The sequence below is a fragment of the Elgaria multicarinata genome, chromosome 11 (genome assembly GCF_023053635.1).
Source record: "Elgaria multicarinata webbii isolate HBS135686 ecotype San Diego chromosome 11, rElgMul1.1.pri, whole genome shotgun sequence".
NCBI lineage: Eukaryota > Metazoa > Chordata > Lepidosauria > Squamata > Anguidae > Elgaria > Elgaria multicarinata.
This window is the reverse complement of record NC_086181.1, coordinates 19,423,321-19,442,264: the sequence shown is the minus strand read 5'-3', so window position 1 is coordinate 19,442,264 and position 18,944 is coordinate 19,423,321. Positions and strand designations below refer to the sequence as shown.

The 18,944-nt window shown below is 44.2% G+C and overlaps 1 protein-coding gene across 1 annotated transcript; it reads right to left on the bottom strand.

The window, feature by feature from the left end:
* Positions 1–639: 639 nt before the first annotated feature.
* Positions 640–15,582, bottom strand: LOC134406672 (vomeronasal type-2 receptor 26-like). Its single transcript, XM_063138190.1, has 7 exons — positions 15,419–15,582; positions 12,402–12,693; positions 9,696–10,532; positions 7,400–7,640; positions 4,520–5,389; positions 1,685–1,906; positions 640–1,463 (listed from the first exon to the last, which is right to left on the bottom strand). Exons 1-7 carry the CDS (start codon positions 15,580–15,582, stop codon positions 640–642), a joined length of 3,450 nt encoding a protein of 1,149 aa, XP_062994260.1.
* Between the last annotated feature and the right edge of the window lie 3,362 nt (positions 15,583–18,944).

Sequence of the window (18,944 nt, the reverse complement as noted above, 5' to 3'; positions counted from 1 at the left end):
AAATTCTGGTGCAGATTATAAAGAAGTCACTCAATAAACACCTTGAAATCTAATGGTTTGGGGCCAGGTTATTTGAAGGAACTTCTCCTCCCATATGTCCCTGTCTAGACCTTAAGATCATCTACAGGGGCCCTTCTCTGTGAGCCCCTGCCAAAGGAAGTGAGGCAGGTGGCTACTAGGAGGAGGGCTTTCTCTGCTGGGGCACCCCGATGGTGGAATGAGCTCCCCAGAGAGGCCCGCCTGGGGCCTACGCTGTACTCTTTTTGTCGCCAACTGAAGACCTTTTTATTCTCTCAGTATTTTAACACTTAATTTCAACTTAAATTTAAATTTTACTGTTCTAACTCTGTATTTTAATCTTATATCAATTTTGCTGCATGGTTTTATCCTGGTTGTGCTTTTTATACTGTATTTTGTGTTTGTGCTTTTAACCTGTTGGTTGTTTTATTGTGGTTTTAATTTTTGTGAACCGCCCAGAGAGCTTCAGCTATTGGGCAGTATAAAAATGTAATAAATAAATAAATAAATAAAATAAACATACACATGTGAAAGTGAACCTCCAATACTTTTATTTCTTTGATATTAACAAACTTAAAACATAATATTGTTGTTACAAACAGGTGAGCAGGATGAAGACATTTAATGTGGATTAGGCAAGGGGTGGATTTTGCATGAGGCACAAACATTGAGTTTCTTTTTGCAGCTGCAGATCCGGGCCCAGGCCTGCCTGAAGGACGATGGCAAGGAAAACTTGAAACGTTTCTTTCCCTGTTGGGCAGAGGAGGCGGCGGCAGCCTGGATTTGGGTCCTCCCTGGACTCTCCTTGGTCATCCCTCCCCTGCTGAGGGCCAGGGTGCCTGGGTCTCCAGGGGCACTGCTGTTCCTGGCCCCGCTGCAGGGCTCTGGGGAAGGTACCCTTTCGCCCAGCTTCACCCTCTCCAGCAGCCTCCATTTCTGTTCGTGGGTCTTCTTAAACTGTTCAGCCCTCTCTCTCACAATGACTATTGGGAACAAGTGATGGGGTGGGTCTTCCTGGGCACCGGCAGAGTGGGTGGCATCTGGCAGTTGTTCCTCTGGCCTGTTTTCAACTCCTCTGTCCTTTGCTGGGGTTTGGACATCATCCTGCTCCTGGGATGTCTTGATGATTGTGGGGTTGGTGAGCTCTCCCATCGCTAGTTTCGATGCTGATTCCTGGGAGGGGGGCTCCGTTTGCTCTGTAATCTCATTTCCATTCCCAGGAGGCAGGAAGTTTTCTCCAGGGTAGGGCTCATGTGCCCCCTCCTGGGATGATGGTTGGCATCCCTGTGGCAGAGGCAAGGCGGAGGGCACCTGCTCAGCAGCTCCTGGTTTCTCCAAGCTCCCTGTGTCCTCATTTCCATCACGTACTCCTGTGCCCGTTGGTGCGGCTGGTGAGATGTGGGGAGCAGAGAGATCCTGGGGCTCTGGAGGGCTGCAGGAAGAACCTGTGGAGAGACAGAAGGACACAGAGATAGTCTGACATGTTCCCTGTTAAGACACCTCCCAACTCATCCTGGCCTCATTTCAGAAATTCAGCTCCAAGCCACAGACCAGGAGACCCCAAGACTTAGTGAAGCTGCCTGGTGTTGGTAAACAGCCTCTCTTAGCGTAACAGCACCTTTTAAGATAGGAGGCACTCAAAAAGACAAAAAGAAGAAACACCCACCTCCAAGAGAGTCCAGCTGAGACTGTCCCTGGGTGTTGGTGCTTCCACCAGGGGAGATGGCTTCAGCCTCCCGGAGAGAGATGCTAGAAGGGTTCATCCTTGGTTCATCCATTCCAGGAGACAGAGGGCTGCTCCTTCCTAACAAGAGGCCCATAATATCTGCCAACTGATCTGGGCCCAAGCTGGACTCTCTTCCTGATGTCACTCCCGCATCACAAAGGCCTTTTGAGAGATGAGGGAAGCTGGCTTGACCTCACAATGGGGCAGGAACACCTAGGCAACCAACTAGCCCTACCTCACTACTCTGAGTAGGGGGAACCTACACCCTACACTCAAAGGTGCGCCCTTTCCTCCAGCTAGAGCTCAAACTGTTCAATACCAACTGAGGTTGTGACTAGAAAACATAATGCAGATTAAGCCATTTCACTAGAACCCTTTTCTCATTTCCACCCTTTGAGCCAATAAGGCTACAGAAAGTGCCTCTCGCAATCAACGTCTGCTTGGCCAGAGGAGTGTGTGTTCCTTTGAATCCCAGCAAGAGCTCTCAGGGTATGCCGAAAAGGAGGTCCCACTACAGAATAGGCCCTGCCCTGTGTTTCCACAAAAGAAGGCCTTTATCCTGCTGTGCAGGAGGAAAACAGGCAATGATTGAGCAGGACTCCCTGTCTTTTATTGGCATCTAATGTGCCTTGAATAAAATCCCACCGACCCACCAGTGCAGCAAACTGATTGTGAAGCTACAGAACTCTCCCCCAGTTTGCATTTAGTGTGGGTTTGCCATGGAGGGCTTTTTAAAGGCCGAGGGAGGCTGCTTGGCCTAGGCCTGAGGGAAGCAGATTTATTTCTCTGAGCCCAGAGTGGCCACTATTGCTGATGACAGTTCGCCACCCCTCCAGGCTTAACTACAACGCGATGGGGATGGGCAATGCGATGGGGAGGGAAGCGCTTAGACACACCCCACATGAAGCCTCCCACCCCACACGTGTCCTCCTCTGTTCCAGTTTTTCCTTTATTTGTGTGCGTGTTGCTTCCCTAGTATGCAGCACTAGACACATAACGTTGTCAGCGTGTGACTCTCTGCTCAGCCACATAAGCGTGACATTTTTACCATGAATGAAGCCCACCCCCAGGCAGAAACGAGAGTGGGGGAAGGGATAGCATTCAGTACTGATAAAGAGGCTAAATTTAGCTTCCTATCCAGCTAGATGAGCCCCCTTGAGTGCACCATAGACAATTCCCCCTACATTAAAGCAAGAAAGAACAAGACAATATAATGAATATATTGCTGTATAAGCTTTTGTAAACTGTAAACAACTTCAGTACCAGAAAGCTCATTTAGTCAATTTTTTAAAAAAGCATTCCAGTTTTAACAATTTTATTGTTTTCTACAAAGAAATAACAAAAAAAGGCAGGCAAAGAAAGAAAACATAGCAGAACATCACACACTTAACCAACAATACAATACATCTAATAAAAACACATACGCAAAACATATAAGGCCATATTCCATTTAAGGCAATCTTCATGTCAGACATAGAGGCTATCTAGTAGCCAGTCCAATATTATGTATTAAGACCACAGATGACATTTACAACAGTCTCCCAAACAACCCCTGCACATTTTTGCTAATTTTGAGGGAGACATATACCATCTATACATCATCTTATAAATGTTCTCCTTAAGTCTGGTACTTAAAGTATATTTCAAACCTTTTACCCACATATTTTTCCATAATTCCATCAGTATGTTATACCCAAAGTTCTGATCCCATTTTATCATACAATCCTTTGTTTCTTCATTCTCAGTCTCAAGCTTTAACAATAGCTTATAAACCTTAGAAATAACATGTTCATCATTAGTACATGGGGATACTTCAAACATTGACTTTGTTTCCTCAAAACCTCATTCTTTTATGGCTCTCTTAAACTTCTCCGTAATCTCTGGATAAGAGAACCACTGACATATATGGCCCTCTTTTAACAGCCCTTCTCTTGCTTTTAGTTTGTAATCTCCTTGAGACACTTCCAATGCATCGCTATACTTCAACCATTTCTCAATTTTTTTAAAAAAGCATTCACTTCTATACGAATGGTGAAAACCTCACTATAAAAGCAAAACTGGAAAATGGAATAAGGCTGAGCATATAGTAAATTTAAGAGATAAGGGGACACAAGAGGCATTGCTGCTTTTTACTGCAACCAGCCCTCTGGAAACTGTTGACTGGATGAGGATCTCTTAGCACTGAGATGGTACTCAGGGATGTTGGGGGAAAAGAAGGTAATGGCCTGATCCAGCTCTGTCAGTCGATGCCTATTCCCCCATCTCTTTTGGTGGGAGGCCTTTGTCACAGCCACACTGATGCGATGATGGCAACGCGTCTTCTGGGATGCATCAACATCACAGATACCTTCCTTGACCATCAACATCCCCATTGAAACACTTTGGTGGAAAGTTACTGGCTGTCACCTATCTTGGAATCAGGAGTTACAAAGTGGGAAGGGAAACTGAATGACCTTGCAGTCAGAGTCTTTAATCAGTATGGGACCCCTAAAATGTCATTCAGACCAAGCATAAATCTATAACGATATTCCAGTGTTACATGCGAGGAAAAAACAAAAGGCCTCTCCATGAAGTCAGTATGAAAATTCATCACAATAATGAAGTTGTTTGGATACTTTTATTGGGAAATACAACAAATTTGGATGATAATAACTACTGTAATAATAAATAGCATGGTGAACTGAGATTGATTGGATAGACAATCAATTGGTAGAGATTTCTCCACACCAATGTAATTGAATTACAATTTTTTCCTCCCCATTAGATGATCTTTACAATTGAGATTGGGCCTCAAAACAATAATGTAGCATTTGTGGAGAAAGATGCAACCCAGGAGACCAGCCCCAGAGGCCAAGATGGAGAAGATCTCCACAGCTACCATGGACTTCCCCTTGGTGCTCAGGTAGGTTGGCACAAAAGAGACCCAAACGCTGCAAAACACCAGCATGCTGAAAGTGATAAACTTGGCTTCATTAAAGCTGTCAGGCAATTTCCTTGCATGGAAAGCCACTATGAAGCTAATGAGGGCCAGGAAACCAATGTACCCCAGGACAATGTAAAACATAGTGATGGAACCTTCATTGCATTCCACTATGATCTCTCCAGGCAGGGAATGAAAGTCCAAGTTTGGGAAGGGAGGAGAGTTCACCAGCCAGACAGCACAAAGAATACCTTGGATGAGGGGACAGGCCAGGACAATGGAGTTTGTGAATGGTCTCCCCAAGAGTTTTCTTGCCATGTTTCCTGGTTTCGTGGCCATGAAGGCCAGAACCACAGTGACAGTTTTTGCCAAAACAGAAGATACTGCAACAGAGAAGATGATGCTAAAAGCAGCTTGGCGCAGAAGACAGGTGACCTTCGTGGGTCGGCCAATGAACAAGAGTGAACAGAGGAAGCAGAACAGGAGGGAGATGAGGAGAATGTAGGTGATGTCTCGGTTATTTGCTTTGACAAGTGGTGTGTCACGGTGTTTAATGAAGGTTGTCAGGACTACAGATGTGATCAGAGAAAGGAAAAGGGCTAAAGAAACTAAAACAGACCCCAGTGTCTCTTGGTAGGAAAGGAAGTGGACCTTCTTGGGGATACACTGGTCTTGGTTCTTGTTTGGATATTGATCTTCTAAGCACAGGGCACAGTGTTGTGCATCTGAAATGAGCAACAAGCATTAAAGCAGCTCAGTCATGACACAGATGTTCTTTCTATGTTAGCCAGCCTGAAAAAAAGGAGCTGGAAATTTCTCTAGCTTGTTGTACACCTATGGTTTTCTCTTTTAGCTTTGGCAACATATTTCATAAAACCATTGTAAAAAGGGGGGAGGTGTTTCTTCTTTATTTGCACCAGAATCAATTTCAGTTTTCTGCAAGGAAGGGGGGAAAAGGAAATTAACTAAAAATGTTAAACTGGCAATTGTAAAAGCCAACCGAGGACCTGCCACCTGATTTGCTTTCTGAATTGCCAGATGAACAAATAAATATCTATCTACCTTTTTTTAAGATTATGGACTGTCCCTGAGGAAGTGAGTTGATGCAGAGGCTGGGAAACAGGTTACAGAAATAACTATAGAATAAAACCAGCAATGTGGTTGACATCCTCTCATTGTAACTGCATCACCAACCACCAGACCTGATCAATTTTCTGCCCAACCTGTTTCAGGTCTGATGGCAAATATTGTGGGGATGGGAACATGGCCTTTAAGAATATATGCATGAAAAGGTGATGCAATGAAAATAGGGTGGGGGAAGAGAAGCCCAACAGCTTCTGTCCTTGTGAATATTAGTTATTTAACTGGGGCTCTATTTTTTTAGATGATTTCTTTAGTAAATTGTGAATTCTTTGGGAATGAGTGAATCTTGGCGGCATGCAATCCAGACTGGTATTTATAAAGAAAATATTCCTATGATCTTCCCTCTGTCACCACTCCACCCTGACCCCAGGACACTCTGCGTGGTTGTATGTCTTACAAAGTTTGAGCTACCTGTCCAGTTGGAAATTGTCCTTTCTGGACAACGATCACATCTGTAGCAGCAAACTGGCTTCCCCTCTGGAACTTTTTTCTGGTGACCTGGAGAGCACCTCTCAACACACCTGGCAAAAGGTTTCTTCTAAAGGAGAAATACAAACAGGCAAGGATTTTCTGAGGAGAAAACTCAACAGAGTTTCTCATTACATGACAAATATGATCCCCAATTTGGACAATCAAATACCTTCTGGATAGCTATAGGTTACTTAGAAGCATCCCAAAACAGGTTCATAGGCAGTGCGTACTGCTGGGGAGAGAGATGATGGCACAATGCAAGCTGCTGTAACCTGATGCTGTCTAGATGATGCCCACCATGGCAAATCCCCTCCCCTCCCATGACATCAGGACAAGACCAATGGTCCACCCAGTTTTACCTTCTCCATGTAGAGAGTTGTAAGGAAATTTGTACCTTCTCTACCAGGAGAGAGCAACCTGATTGTGCAATCTGGTCATCCCAATTGGAGTGCAAGTTTAATATATAATATAGGCCACAGCTAGACCTAAGGTTTATCCTGGGATCATCCAGCGTTCACCCCTGCCTGAGCACTGGATCCCCTGTGTGTCACCTAGATGAACAGGTTTGACCCCTGGACGATCCAGGGATAAACCTTAGGTCTAGCTATGGCCATAGTGTGAGACTGAAACATGAACTTTGGGAGCTGTCTTCTACCCTTCATCCACACAGCACAGCATTGTTTGCCCTGACTGGAAGCATCCCTCTAGAGTTTAAGGCATGGGACCCTTTCCCAGTCCCACCTGGATTTTCCAGGGATTGAACCTGGGATGTGTTTCCATGCAAAGATGCTTCTTTTAACACTGGATAATTATCCCTCCTTGGTCTCAATAGCCTTTTGGTCTCACCTAGAAGGCATTTTTGGTTCTCAAGAGAAGGACTGCAACAAGGGCAGGCACCCATTTTGGGGTCTGATGGTATGTTTGTCTTTTAATTTCTGGGTGCATTTGTCCTACAGCCATTTGATCCTGTGGGCATTTGTTTCTCTTCCTGCCCCTCCCTCAGATTCCTATTTTAGTTGTCGTCCCATCCCCCCATTCCTCCAACAGCTTAGTTTTCCTCCTCCATCTTCCTCAATCATTTCCCCACTATCAGGAGTCATGGTGGGTTCCCCTTTGCTGACCCTTGCCCTGGGAAGTCCACTCCAGACCCACCTCTGTAGCCCACACAATCACATCGGGGTGAATTGTAAAGTCTTGGCCTGGGGGGACCCCTGAATCCATTTCTCCAACAGTCACAGGATAAAAAGATGTATTTGGGAAGAAGATCCAGTTCAGTATATTATATCTCTTGCCATTTTCAGTGAAAGAGACTTCCTCTCCAGCACTGTTGTTAAACCGGATGTTTCTCAAAGATGATAGAATCTGAAATGGAGCAGAGTTAGAAAATGGGGCAATTGTGAGTGAGTTCTGGCTGGAGGTTGGCGAGCCCAGGAACACTCGCCCTGTGTGTACTTGTGCCACCCACCACCTCGACCTGCCCCCTGGCTTGGGGAAATCTCATTTCCCCCCTCCCCAAGTGGGCCCTTAAATGCCCTATTAACATAACTGTTAATTGGGCCTTTAAGACTCCTTTCCACAGGGTGGGGGGAGAGAAACACATGATTTCCCAAAGTCTATGGAGTTGACTGGCAAGAGCATCAAAAACCTGGTTGAACTTTTCATGTTCAAAACCTCTTGCTATCTGCCCCTCCTCTGACATATCAGTAAGACATAAAAACATAAGTAGAACTCAGCTGTGCTGGATAAGACCAATGATCCATCTAGTCCTGCATTCTATTGCCTGCTGTTGGCTAGGAACTGATCAGCAGGACACGAATGCAATAGCACCCTCCTGCCCATGTTCCGCAGTAAATGTTGTACATAGGCCCGCTGCCTGTGATAGTAGCCATCAGGGGTAGTTGCTATTGAAAGCCCCCTCTTCCAGGAATTTGTCTAACCCCCTTTGAAAGCTATCCATTTTGGTGCCCATCACTACATCTTCTGGTCGTGGATCCCATATATTAACAATGTGCTGTACTTCCTTTTATCTGTCCTGAATCCACTCATTTTCCAATGTCTCCCCTTGTTCTCCATTATTCCAAGATAAACACTTACCAAATTGCTCCTTCACTTTGTCAGTGCCCTAGACTATGACATTCCCCCCACACACACACACCACCTTCCAGGAGATATGCAGAAATTTAGCATTTTTAAAACAAACAAAAAAAACCGTTGGGGAGATTTGCACAAATTCACAGCAACAATTGCACCTCTTTGCATTAAGCACTGCATCTTATCAAATTTCCACAAATCTACCTGAAAGTCAAACAAAACAAAACAAAGAAACAAAAAAAAAACTTCCTCATTTTTTTCTGAATCTCCAAAGATGGACAAAAACAAAACAAAAGAATTCCCAACCCCCAACCCCAAAAGACAGGGGGAAAGTAAATCTACAAAACAAAACCCCTCTAATCTGGTAATAAGTGCATTTGCATTTGCACTCATTAGCAGAAAAGTGGAGCAGGCTGCTGAGGTTGTGCTTGGAAGGACTATAGGTGTGTGCTGGGTACTGGCATGAGAGGCACATGGGAAACAAGCCACAGAAATTGCCGCCGGATAGTCTGGGATCTAGCAACCATCCCACTGTGGTTTATTTTGCGGGTGGCGTATCGTGCCATGCAAGCCAACCCACTGTGACTGCCATTCAATTAGGAGACTAATTGCTTTTTTTCTACGTTCCATTGTATGGTTTAATGTTGAAGATCCATCACTTTTCAGCAGTACCTGCTCAGATATGGTTGTCTAGTGGTTTGGGCTTTGGGGCTGCTGTCTTCTTGCTGCACAACACCTTTGAGTGGGAGTGGGAGAGGGAGAGAGTTTGCTCAAAGCAGAAAAGCGACCAGACTTTGAGGGTCTTCAGCTGCCTGGCAAGAAGGAACATTGTGTGGAGGAAGCTGCCTGCTCTTAGCTTCTGAGGGCTGGGGGAGGTCAATATGCCTTCCTAGATTACAACTTTGTGTTTGGAGTAGAGCTCCTCAATATCCACAGTTTTAGAAATATAATTATCACAGAAGCAGAATAATTCTCCTTTCCTTTTAACCCACTTCTTAACCCGGTCTTTAAGGGAAATGAGGACCGTAGAAGAATATCCATGGGGAATGTCTTTCTTAACAGCTTTAGAGAGGACTAGCATCCCTTCTTTCTTTTCTCAGGCCCTTTCTATGCCTAAGAGTTATCCCAGGAAAATGGAGGGGTCGTCCCTGCCTGCTCCCGAAATCCCCTGTGTGGCATTTGGATGCAGAGGAATGATCCAGAGATGATCCTGGGGGGAAAGGCAGGTGTAGAAACGGCCTCACCCTTTGCTTCCAGGATCAGACCATTCAGAAACTAACAAAGAAACTTACATGTATGATGGCCAAATCTGTAGGAAGACATTACCTGCCATGGCTCAATATCCAGAAGCCTCTTGCCTTCCCCAGTCATTGCACGCTTGGCTCCAGATACAGCATGTAAGGCATGGGCCACAGAATAAATTCCATTGTAGACACTGTAGCTGCGACTGGACATGCTCATGTCAAACCAGCCACCTGTCAGCAACTCCACTTTCTCCTTTCCAGTACACTTTCTGTTTCCCCATGGAGAGGCTTGGCCTGAGTTCCGAAAATAACATTCAAATGTCCATTCCCACCAACGACGGAGATAGATGTCTCCTTGTGGTCTGAGTGGATCTAAAGCCCGGAGAAAATGTTTGAATTCTGGCACATCCCTTCTGTGGACTCTGAAGTGCAAAGCACCATGAAGCATTTTTAGTTCCTGGAAGGCATGGGGGTAACCCATTGCCCGAATGTCCCAGTGGGATGTCATGATCCAAACCTTCCTAAATGGGATCTTGGTCTTTTTTTTATGATTATGCAACAAATTTGCTAATTGCAGCATAACACCACTGTCCGCAAAGGCAATCATCACTTGGGGCTCAAACCAAGAATTAGGAATAGAACCACTATTAACTCGTTGCTGATGGAGCCTGCCCACTGACATGAACATTTCGGTGAAGGCCACACAGATGTCCTTCTGCTTGAGCATTGGTGTCAGTGTCTGGATGAAATGTTCACCATTGTCATCATGGTGAACAATCAGCCCAATCCAGTTCCAGTAGAAATGCAGGAGCAGCTGGACTAAGCCCACATACTGAGCACTTTCAATGGGATCAATCTGGTAGAAGGAAGGAAATGCATTTTTCTCTCCCTGAACAAGGTTGAACAAGTCATAACCAAGCTGAAAGAAGCAATTTTCTGTTAGTCTGTTGCAGGACAATTTTCTGGCACTTTGAGAAATATCAGCAGCAAACCTAAGATGCATGAAGTGCTACTAAGTCAGAAGTTGTCTATTTTCAAAATGAATGCCTAAAACTAAAGTAGCGCTTGGTGGTTTAATTTAGTACTGTGTCAAAAACATGTTATACAAAATTTTTGACCATTCTTATTCAATTTGATAGAAAAGAAATTGCTTTGGAATAGAATTTCAAAGGAGAAGAAATCTCAGAGAAATGTTCATGGGTTTGGTTCAAGGTTCTTGTGCTTACCTTACTTATGAGATGGCTGAAGAACGCGTGTGAGGGCTATTGAAGTGCACTGCCGGATCTACATTACTGCTTTATAGTGGTACTGAAGTGCACTGACAACTACTGGGGCCCATGACACATCTACACCAAGCAGGATCTAACACTATGAAAGTGGAGTGCACTTCAATACTGCTATAAAGCAGTAGTGTGGCTCCTGCCTTTTATATACTACTTTCATACATCTTTCATAGTGGAATATCCTGCTTGGTGTAGATGAGCCCTGAGTGTCCTGTCTTTCATTGTACAGTCATCACACTGACAGTCTGTAGCCTCTTTGGATTAATAAACTTCTCACTCAGGGGAAGAAATCATGAATTTATTCCTCCTGTAAGGCCTTTTCAGATCACGGAGTGCAGGCAGCCTGGGGAACTGTAAAGCAATGGTGAGATGTGTAATAGAAAGAAAACTATACGCAGTTCCCTCAGCCACCTCATAGAGATTAAGTAAGGTAAAAAAAACACCACCAACACACATTCAAAATAAATTATAAAATGCCCTGAGAATGAGGCAGAAAAATGGAAGCCCCTTTCATGGGGAAATGAAACTTTCAGGAAATTTCTGAGATTTTTCTTTTCTTTTTTCCTCCTAGAAATAAAAAGACACTTTTCAGAATTTCCTTCGTGTGTGTGTGTGTGTGTGATGGCTGCATTCCCTCCCCTCAATGCCCTGGAATGATGCTTGATATATGGGGCCTTGTGGAGGATGCAAATTGGGAGCCAGGCTGACAACACAGTTGATGCTGTTGCCACTTGCAGTGGCAGTGCAAAAAAAAAAAACTTGTGGAAAAATGAAGAAATTGTTCTTTAACCTTTGCCAATTGGGATGCCTACCTGTGAGAAATTGTTGGAGATTTTTTCTTCCCCCTAGAGAAATTCAGTGAAATTGTCCCCACAATTTCTCTGCCCACAGATAGGGTGGAAAATTTCGAGAGGCCACATGTGCACAGCTCTAGTTTACTTTTGGCTTAACCCACTCCCAAAAGTCAGGCCTGCCATGCCGCTGACAATGAGACACACACACACCCGGTCATTAAAATGGATAGGCCCATGATGCAGTAGCAAAAATGAACCAAAAAGTGGGACTTTGGGTATGAATCATGGGGGTATTCTGGCTTTACAGACCTTCTTCGCATACAATTTTGATAGCCCAATATATAAAGTGCTGGAAAATTTGATACCATTGTGTGTAAGGGAGGTGTAGGTGGCTTAATTGATTGCAACATGAAGAACACTTGAGTCTTTTAGCACCATGCTTGGTTGTGAGTATGTAGGGTGTCACTGTCCAAAACCTTTTCTAAGATAACAGACCAACTCCTGATGACATTAGTCATGGAATTGCCAACTGAGATTCCTGCCCACCACCAAGGATATTGCATCGCAGGGGAGGCAAAGCCAGAAGGCCCCAAATTCTCATCCAAAACTGAAGCAACCCACCCACTGCTAGGGTAAATAGGTTTTCAGAGATTATCTTGACTATCTTGTCTTTGCAGGTCCTCACATCTATCCACAGATGAATCCCCTTACCTGTGGGATCTTGTAGATACCCATTAAGTATGCGATCTCCCTTGAGGATTGGGAGTCGAGACCTCCTATAACAGAGAGCAGATTATTTCGTCTGTCACATTTATAGTTGGGAATCATTCGCCCCCGAGTGGAAAGCAGAGAGAGGCTGTTTGCATGCATTACACGGGCAATCCCCAAGTGCTGATAGATGCGAAAACCAAGGGTTGTGTTTGGAAGGAGAGTCAGATCCTTGTTGACCTCAGTGATGGCGAATGCAAAGGCCAGGAAGTGCTGGTAGTCCTTGATCACTGTCCTGCAATGGTGAGAGTGACATTGGTTGGTGGGTGAAGATCCCAATGGAATGACGTGAAGGGGAGGGTTAAAAGTCCACCTTGTTCAACCATCTTTGAACAAAGAAAGAAAGAAAGAAACCTTCTAAACTAAAGACTTCAACACCAAGGATTCATAGACAAATTCAGATTGTTCTGCTGACTTTCAGGGACACAGAGTCTTGCTGACTACATTTCAAAGCAACGTCTGATGAGCCATGCTGGACTAGAGTCCTAATTCAGCACATTTACCATGTATTTATTTATTTATTTTCATTACTTATGTTCCACCTTTCAGGACGCCAATGCTTCCAAGATGTCTTACACATAAACCAAAATGCAATAATAAAATGACAATACAATGTTGTTATTAAGAAAGAAAGAAAGAAAGAAAGAAAGAAAGAAAGAAAGAAAGAAAGAAAGAAAGAATAAATGTCTGCCAGGATCCTTCTGAAAGGGCAACTCTATCAGGCTTAACAATGGATTATTGCTCTTCTTTGAACAATCTTCCTCCATGAATTTCATGGAGAAGAACATATAAAAAGAGCAGCAAAAGAGCCCTACAGGATCAGATCCATGTAGCTCCAACTGCCTCAGCATCCAGTTTCTTTCTGTGGTCTGCCAAGATGCTTCCTGGGAGCCCCACAAGAAGGAGGAGAAGGCAGCAGCACTTCTTTCTTATTCTCCCCCACATAACATATCCTGTTCAGTGATAGACTGTCTCTCATACCGAATCTTCCAATTTTCCTGTCCTCAGGAATATGCGTAATCCTCTTTAAAGCAATTTCATCCAGCAGTTAATCTGGGCAGACAATACTGACCTAGATACACCAACGCTCTGAAGTCATATAAAATAGCTTCTGACTTAAACTAGCCCTTAATTCAGAACCATGAGGATGCAAAACTTAATGTATATCAGGATGAAGGAACATACAGCAATGATAGAGCATCTCCAGCTAATCAGTGAGGGGGCGGGGGCTCTGATATTGATGGGGCTGTGAATCCATTCTAGATTTTAGGGTCACAACCAGCCAGATCACAGGGTGATGAATCCCGTCTCCATCTGGTCCCACAATCTAACCTTGGCATGTACAGGAAACCCCGGGAGAGAGAGGTATCTGAGTTCTTGGAGAGCCCCTGCTAGATACCGAGCTAGAAAGGATTGGTGTTCTAACTCATGGAGAGGCAGTTCCCAGTTTCCTTTATTAAGAGCCATGAGGACTGGCATCTTGCTTCTTCTTTTCGTTGTTGTTTTTTACTTTATTAATTTTAGCCAAAGGATCAAAGGAGCATCTGGATTCCACATGGAAGCACCCTGAATCAATCCACAGCAGAATTAACACAGAAGGGAAGCCCCTGTTTCTCAGGGCAGGAGAGGCTGAACTAGATGGAATGAAGGTCTGGGTCAGGAGACAGAAGCTTTCTAGGTGGGTCATTCAATGTCCTTTGCTCCCTTTACTCAGCAGCTATCGAGGAATTGCTACATCCAAAATATATCTTAAGATTTCTGGTCAAATGGTATGGTTAAATTTGTAATTTTAAAAACTGACCAGTTCGCTGTTTTTGTGGGGAAAGGCCTTTGTGCACTGAAATGGGGAATTTCTACCTAACCCTGCAAAATGCCTGAAGCAGCCAGCTGTGGGAAACTCTAAGTGTCCCCTGCATTTGGCCATGGATGGTCAGAGTTATAATCCAAAGAACATCTGGGAATTCAAGGTTGTGAACCGAACCAGGAATATTTATTTATTTAATTTATTTATTGTATTTATATACCACTCTATAGCCAAAGCTCTCTGGGCGGTTTACAAAGATTAAAAGACTGGACATTAAAAATCAGACTTCATGCTCATTGGAAGTCTTTCATTTTTTACAAGTACTCAGAGATTTGATTGATTGATTGATTGATTGATTGATTTAAAACATTGCTTGGCTTCCTTTTAGGGCAGAAGCCCACACAGGCTACTTTACAAGAATATAATATATAAAAAGAGTTAAAATATTAAAAGCAGTAAAAATATAAACAGAATATAATAGCAATAAAAAAATAAAACCAGCAATGCCAATATCAGCAATAGCAGATCCCCCAATGAGAGGCTGTGCTTTGAATTTAAGACATTTGAGTTGAATTAAAACATTCTGAGCTCAGGAGCTTGTTTCAAGTACCAAAAATGAACACAGCCCACCAGTGTGGACACAATGCCCCACTCCTGCATACCCTCCACCCAAGTTTTCTTGATTTCAGCTGTATTTATTTATTTATTTATTTATTACATTTATATACCGCCCCATAGCCGAAGCTCTCTGGGCAGTTTACAAAAGTTTAAAACAGTGAACATTAAAAAGCATCCAAAATTTAAAACCATCAAAAACATAAAAACAACAGTATAAAAATTTAATTACAACAGCTCTGGGATTCGTTAAAAAGCAAACAAACTTAGCATTGTTAAATGCTGTTAAATGCCTGGGAGAAGAGGGTGGGTGGATCCTATTTTGCTGTGATTATTACACAATTGGGAAGAAGAGATGCTTGCTGATCAATTGCAGATCATGCAGAGATTTAGCAGTAGATCCATCCTCTGAGATGCATATATCAAACTAGGAAATTTTGAACATCAACAGCATGGCTCCTCCATATCCCAGGAAGGAGCCTTCTAATCTGAAAGCAAAGAAGGCAAATGTATATCCCAGTTCCCCCTTGTGGAAACTTACGATGGGGAAGTGGAGAACTGTGTTGGCTGTAAACTATGGAAGTCTTCTCTCTTATCAGTATAGTAAGTGCCAAGTGGCAAATTCCCACCAACTATGAGGTCTCCTGGCCTGGAATAGTCTTGAGATACAGGAAACCACTTCACAGGGCAATTGGTTCTCCACATCCCCTGGGTAGCCTGAGGCAAGATCCAAAACAGCAGCAACAGCAAACTCATCAGTGGCTTCAAGAGATCTTTCCTTGTAAAACAGACAACATATAAAACCTGAAAGAGAGCAGTCTTTTACAAATCCTAGCAGGGAATTTGCAAGAAATGAACAGATGGCAAATGATTAGACACCACTGCAGTCATATCTAGAAGGACCCAGGGTGTACATATATTGAGCATGTTTTCTCTATTGTCTTTCTGCACAGAAATCCATGGGGGATTGCTCAAGAATTACTGTCATTTGGATAATCCCAGTTTACAGAAAGAACCACAGCCACAGAGCACTGGGCTCCCTTTACACTTTGAAGGGAGAAAAACAGGTTTGCATCACTCTTTGCTTCTCTTTGCCTGTTGGACCTGGCTTGAATTGTCTAGTTCTGCCCTTGGACCTTTGTTAAGTCCAAGATGGAGTCCAGGCTTGTGCCAGAGTTGTTGGCCGGGGAATGGAGGACTTCACACCTAGTATAGCAGTGTTGGGCTGGGCAATGAAACATTGCTGGATGAAATGACAGGTCTGTCTGCAATTATCATGTATTAGGATGGTCCACTGCCACCCCAAGAACTATGCAGTCTAAGGGAATCCACCATGCTTTGGGGGAGTTTCCAGTCAGCATGCCAAGTCTTCCTGATGAAATCCTAGTCTCACTGTTGCACCCAAGCATCCTCCATGGTGCTGTGGAGCTCCGTTCCATGGATTTCAGGAGAACTTTGGGTTATGATGCAGTTATGAAGTGGTGCAAGTATTAGAACAAATAAGAATGAGCAGAGATGAGAGCACCTTATTATGCCTTCTATGCAGTGGTGGTGGCAGTGAAGGACAACTCTTGGCCACCATTGCACCTCCAAAACCATGGATTTGACATTCGTTGTCAGGGTCTGCCCTTGGCCTGTGTGAAGCTGAGCCCCTCAATCCAAGGTTGGCATATCAGGAGTCTAGGCAGTATCAAACCACCTTCTACTATCTTTAGACAGATGTTCTGGATTAGAGCTAGGGCTTCACCCTTTCTCTGATTCTGTGGAAGGTTACCAGGGAGAACCCTCAGACATAGGATGACCTGTTGCCTTAGCCCTGTTCTAAGATGACTCACCTCTACACAATCATGGATGCCTGGAGTTCAGTATCCTTGGCAATCCCTCATGCTAGCGGTAGCATTGTTCATACCAGAATTCCACAAATCAGATGTTTTTGCCTGGAACCTCCCATGTGACAACTCCCATCATTTCAAACCCTATGGTCTCTGAGAATTATGGGATTAGTGGCCCATGTTAATTCCCTGAACACACACCACCCACATGCTCCCATTTGCCATTCCCCTCAGGGAGACCGTCTACACTTGTCTAGATGAAACGTAACAAGTTGGCAGAGATGACGTCAGCAGTCACGTGATGCTGTTGTTGTTACGTTTCTTCTGACTTTTAAAACCGTTCCACTTTCTGTTAAAATCGTTTTAAAACTAACAATGTGCCCCAACCTTTCGTTGTATTCAATGCCGTCTTTCAAAGTCATGTCTCGTGACCATGGTCTTTGCTTCCTGATTAGGACAAGTGAGGGCTTTTCTAGACGAGGGGAGGGAGAGCTGGCACAACGCGACGAGGGGGAGGGGGGAGGGGGAGGGAGGGCGGTGAAAGAGGGGACAGAGGCTTAATTTTTTTAAAAAAACGCTTATCTTTCGGGGCGCACGTGGCCCCTTTAAGACGCTGCAGGGCTTCCCTCGTCCCTACGCGTCACCCCGCCTCCCTGCCGGCTTATCCCGGCAGGTCTAGCTCAGAGTCACCGGAAGAAGGAGGTTTACTTCAGAGCCGGTATGAGCATAATGAAGAACGTTCTAAAGAAGAGTGTGCCGGGGTAAAACGATAGAAGAAAAGGTATTTCGATTGACTGGGCTCAAGTTGCATTTTGTAACGTAGCAAGGGAGGACGCAACAATGCACTTAAACAACGGTGTAATGAATAGTGTAGATCCTGCCTAGGTGTCCCAGTATCAGCCACTGGTCACATAAGAATAGACACCGGAGAAGCTCAGCTTGTAACACAGGGAGAAGGAGGGGAGGGGAGGGGAGGGGAGGGGAACTTCAGTGGTAGAACACATATTGTACACAGGAGGTCTTGATTTCAATTCCCACTTAAGCTGGGATTAAGTTTTCTCTGGAACCCTGGGGGCCCAGGCCCAGTCTGTGTAGATCAAATGGCACCCATGGGAACCAGGGTGCCCTCAGACACCTTAGCAATGGAAGTCGACAGGTGGCTGCAGGCTGATGCTTTTGTCTGCAGCTTCCCCGTTTTGCGGTGCTGCCCAGGACAGATTCTCAAATTGCCATATAGGCCCCAAAAGTTCTCTTACTCATAGGGACTGCCTATATGGTGGTGGGTTGCTGCCATGATAAGCTAAACACTGCATTTTTGCTGCATGGTGGTGGTGGCAGCAGGTAATCCTGATACTGCAGCAAAAGTGTGGGGTTTCCAGTGGCCAGGCCCGCCCCAACTTTCTATCTGAGCAGACAGTGACCGATCAGGGGTCGCCTCCCCATTGAGGATGGAGCATGGTCAGATGGCTGAAGGGGCCCCAAAAGGTTCACCTACTCCTGGTGAGTTCAGTCCTGAGCTCATTGCACCAATTGTCAAATTCCTTCAAAGATTAATAGGCACTGCCTAACAGCTTCTTTGCAACCTTTTAATTTTAGAAGACATCACTAACTTTATTTTAGAATGCAAAGTCTACTCTGACTTTAAGAAAATTTATATCCTTCCTTTGCTAGTTTTAGAATGCAAAGTCTACTCTGACTTTAAGAAAAATTATATCCTTCCTTTGCTAGTCCAGATGAAAGGAAGGTCATCCCTTGAAAGGCTATGCTTTTTACTGAACGATTTTAATAAATACGTAACTTTTAGAACTACTAATTTTCTTGTACTGGCCCTGCTGTTGCCCACGAAGGCCAAGGGGACGGATCTATGTGGAAGTGTATAATGGCTGGTTGCTATTTACAATAAACTTGACTTGGACTTGATAGGCAGCTGGCTAAATTCCACTTTCACCTAGTTGAGGGACTTTTGTCTGTGGAAACATGACAGGCTCCAGTTCTCGTCTATACAGAAAGATTTGTATGGAATGAGCTTCCCACCTTCCAGTCACAGCCGGGGCTCTCAGCCTTCAGATATCTTGTTAGTCCTCTATGCTAAGAGACTCCAGAGTCTTGAAATATCTTTCTCCAACACGGTGGCTTCTAAGGCTCCTCATACCTGATTCCATTACCTGCCTTTCTTTTTGTACAGCCACCATTTATGTCATCTATTTATTTAATTATCTGCAGGATTTTTTATTC

Excerpts from the sequence above, each read along its gene's own strand:
- LOC134406672 (XM_063138190.1), bottom strand. The coding sequence starts at position 15,582 with ATGTGGAGAACCAATTGCCCTGTGAAGTGGTTTCCTGTATCTCAAGAC. Across the intron at positions 1,907-4,519 it reads TTTGAGGCCCAATCTCAATT|GCCTTTGTGATGCGGGAGTG; the intron begins GTAAAGATCATC and ends ATCTCTCAAAAG. Across the intron at positions 1,464-1,684 it reads TCAGCTGGACTCTCTTGGAG|GTTCTTCCTGCAGCCCTCCA; the intron begins GTGGGTGTTTCT and ends GTCTCTCCACAG.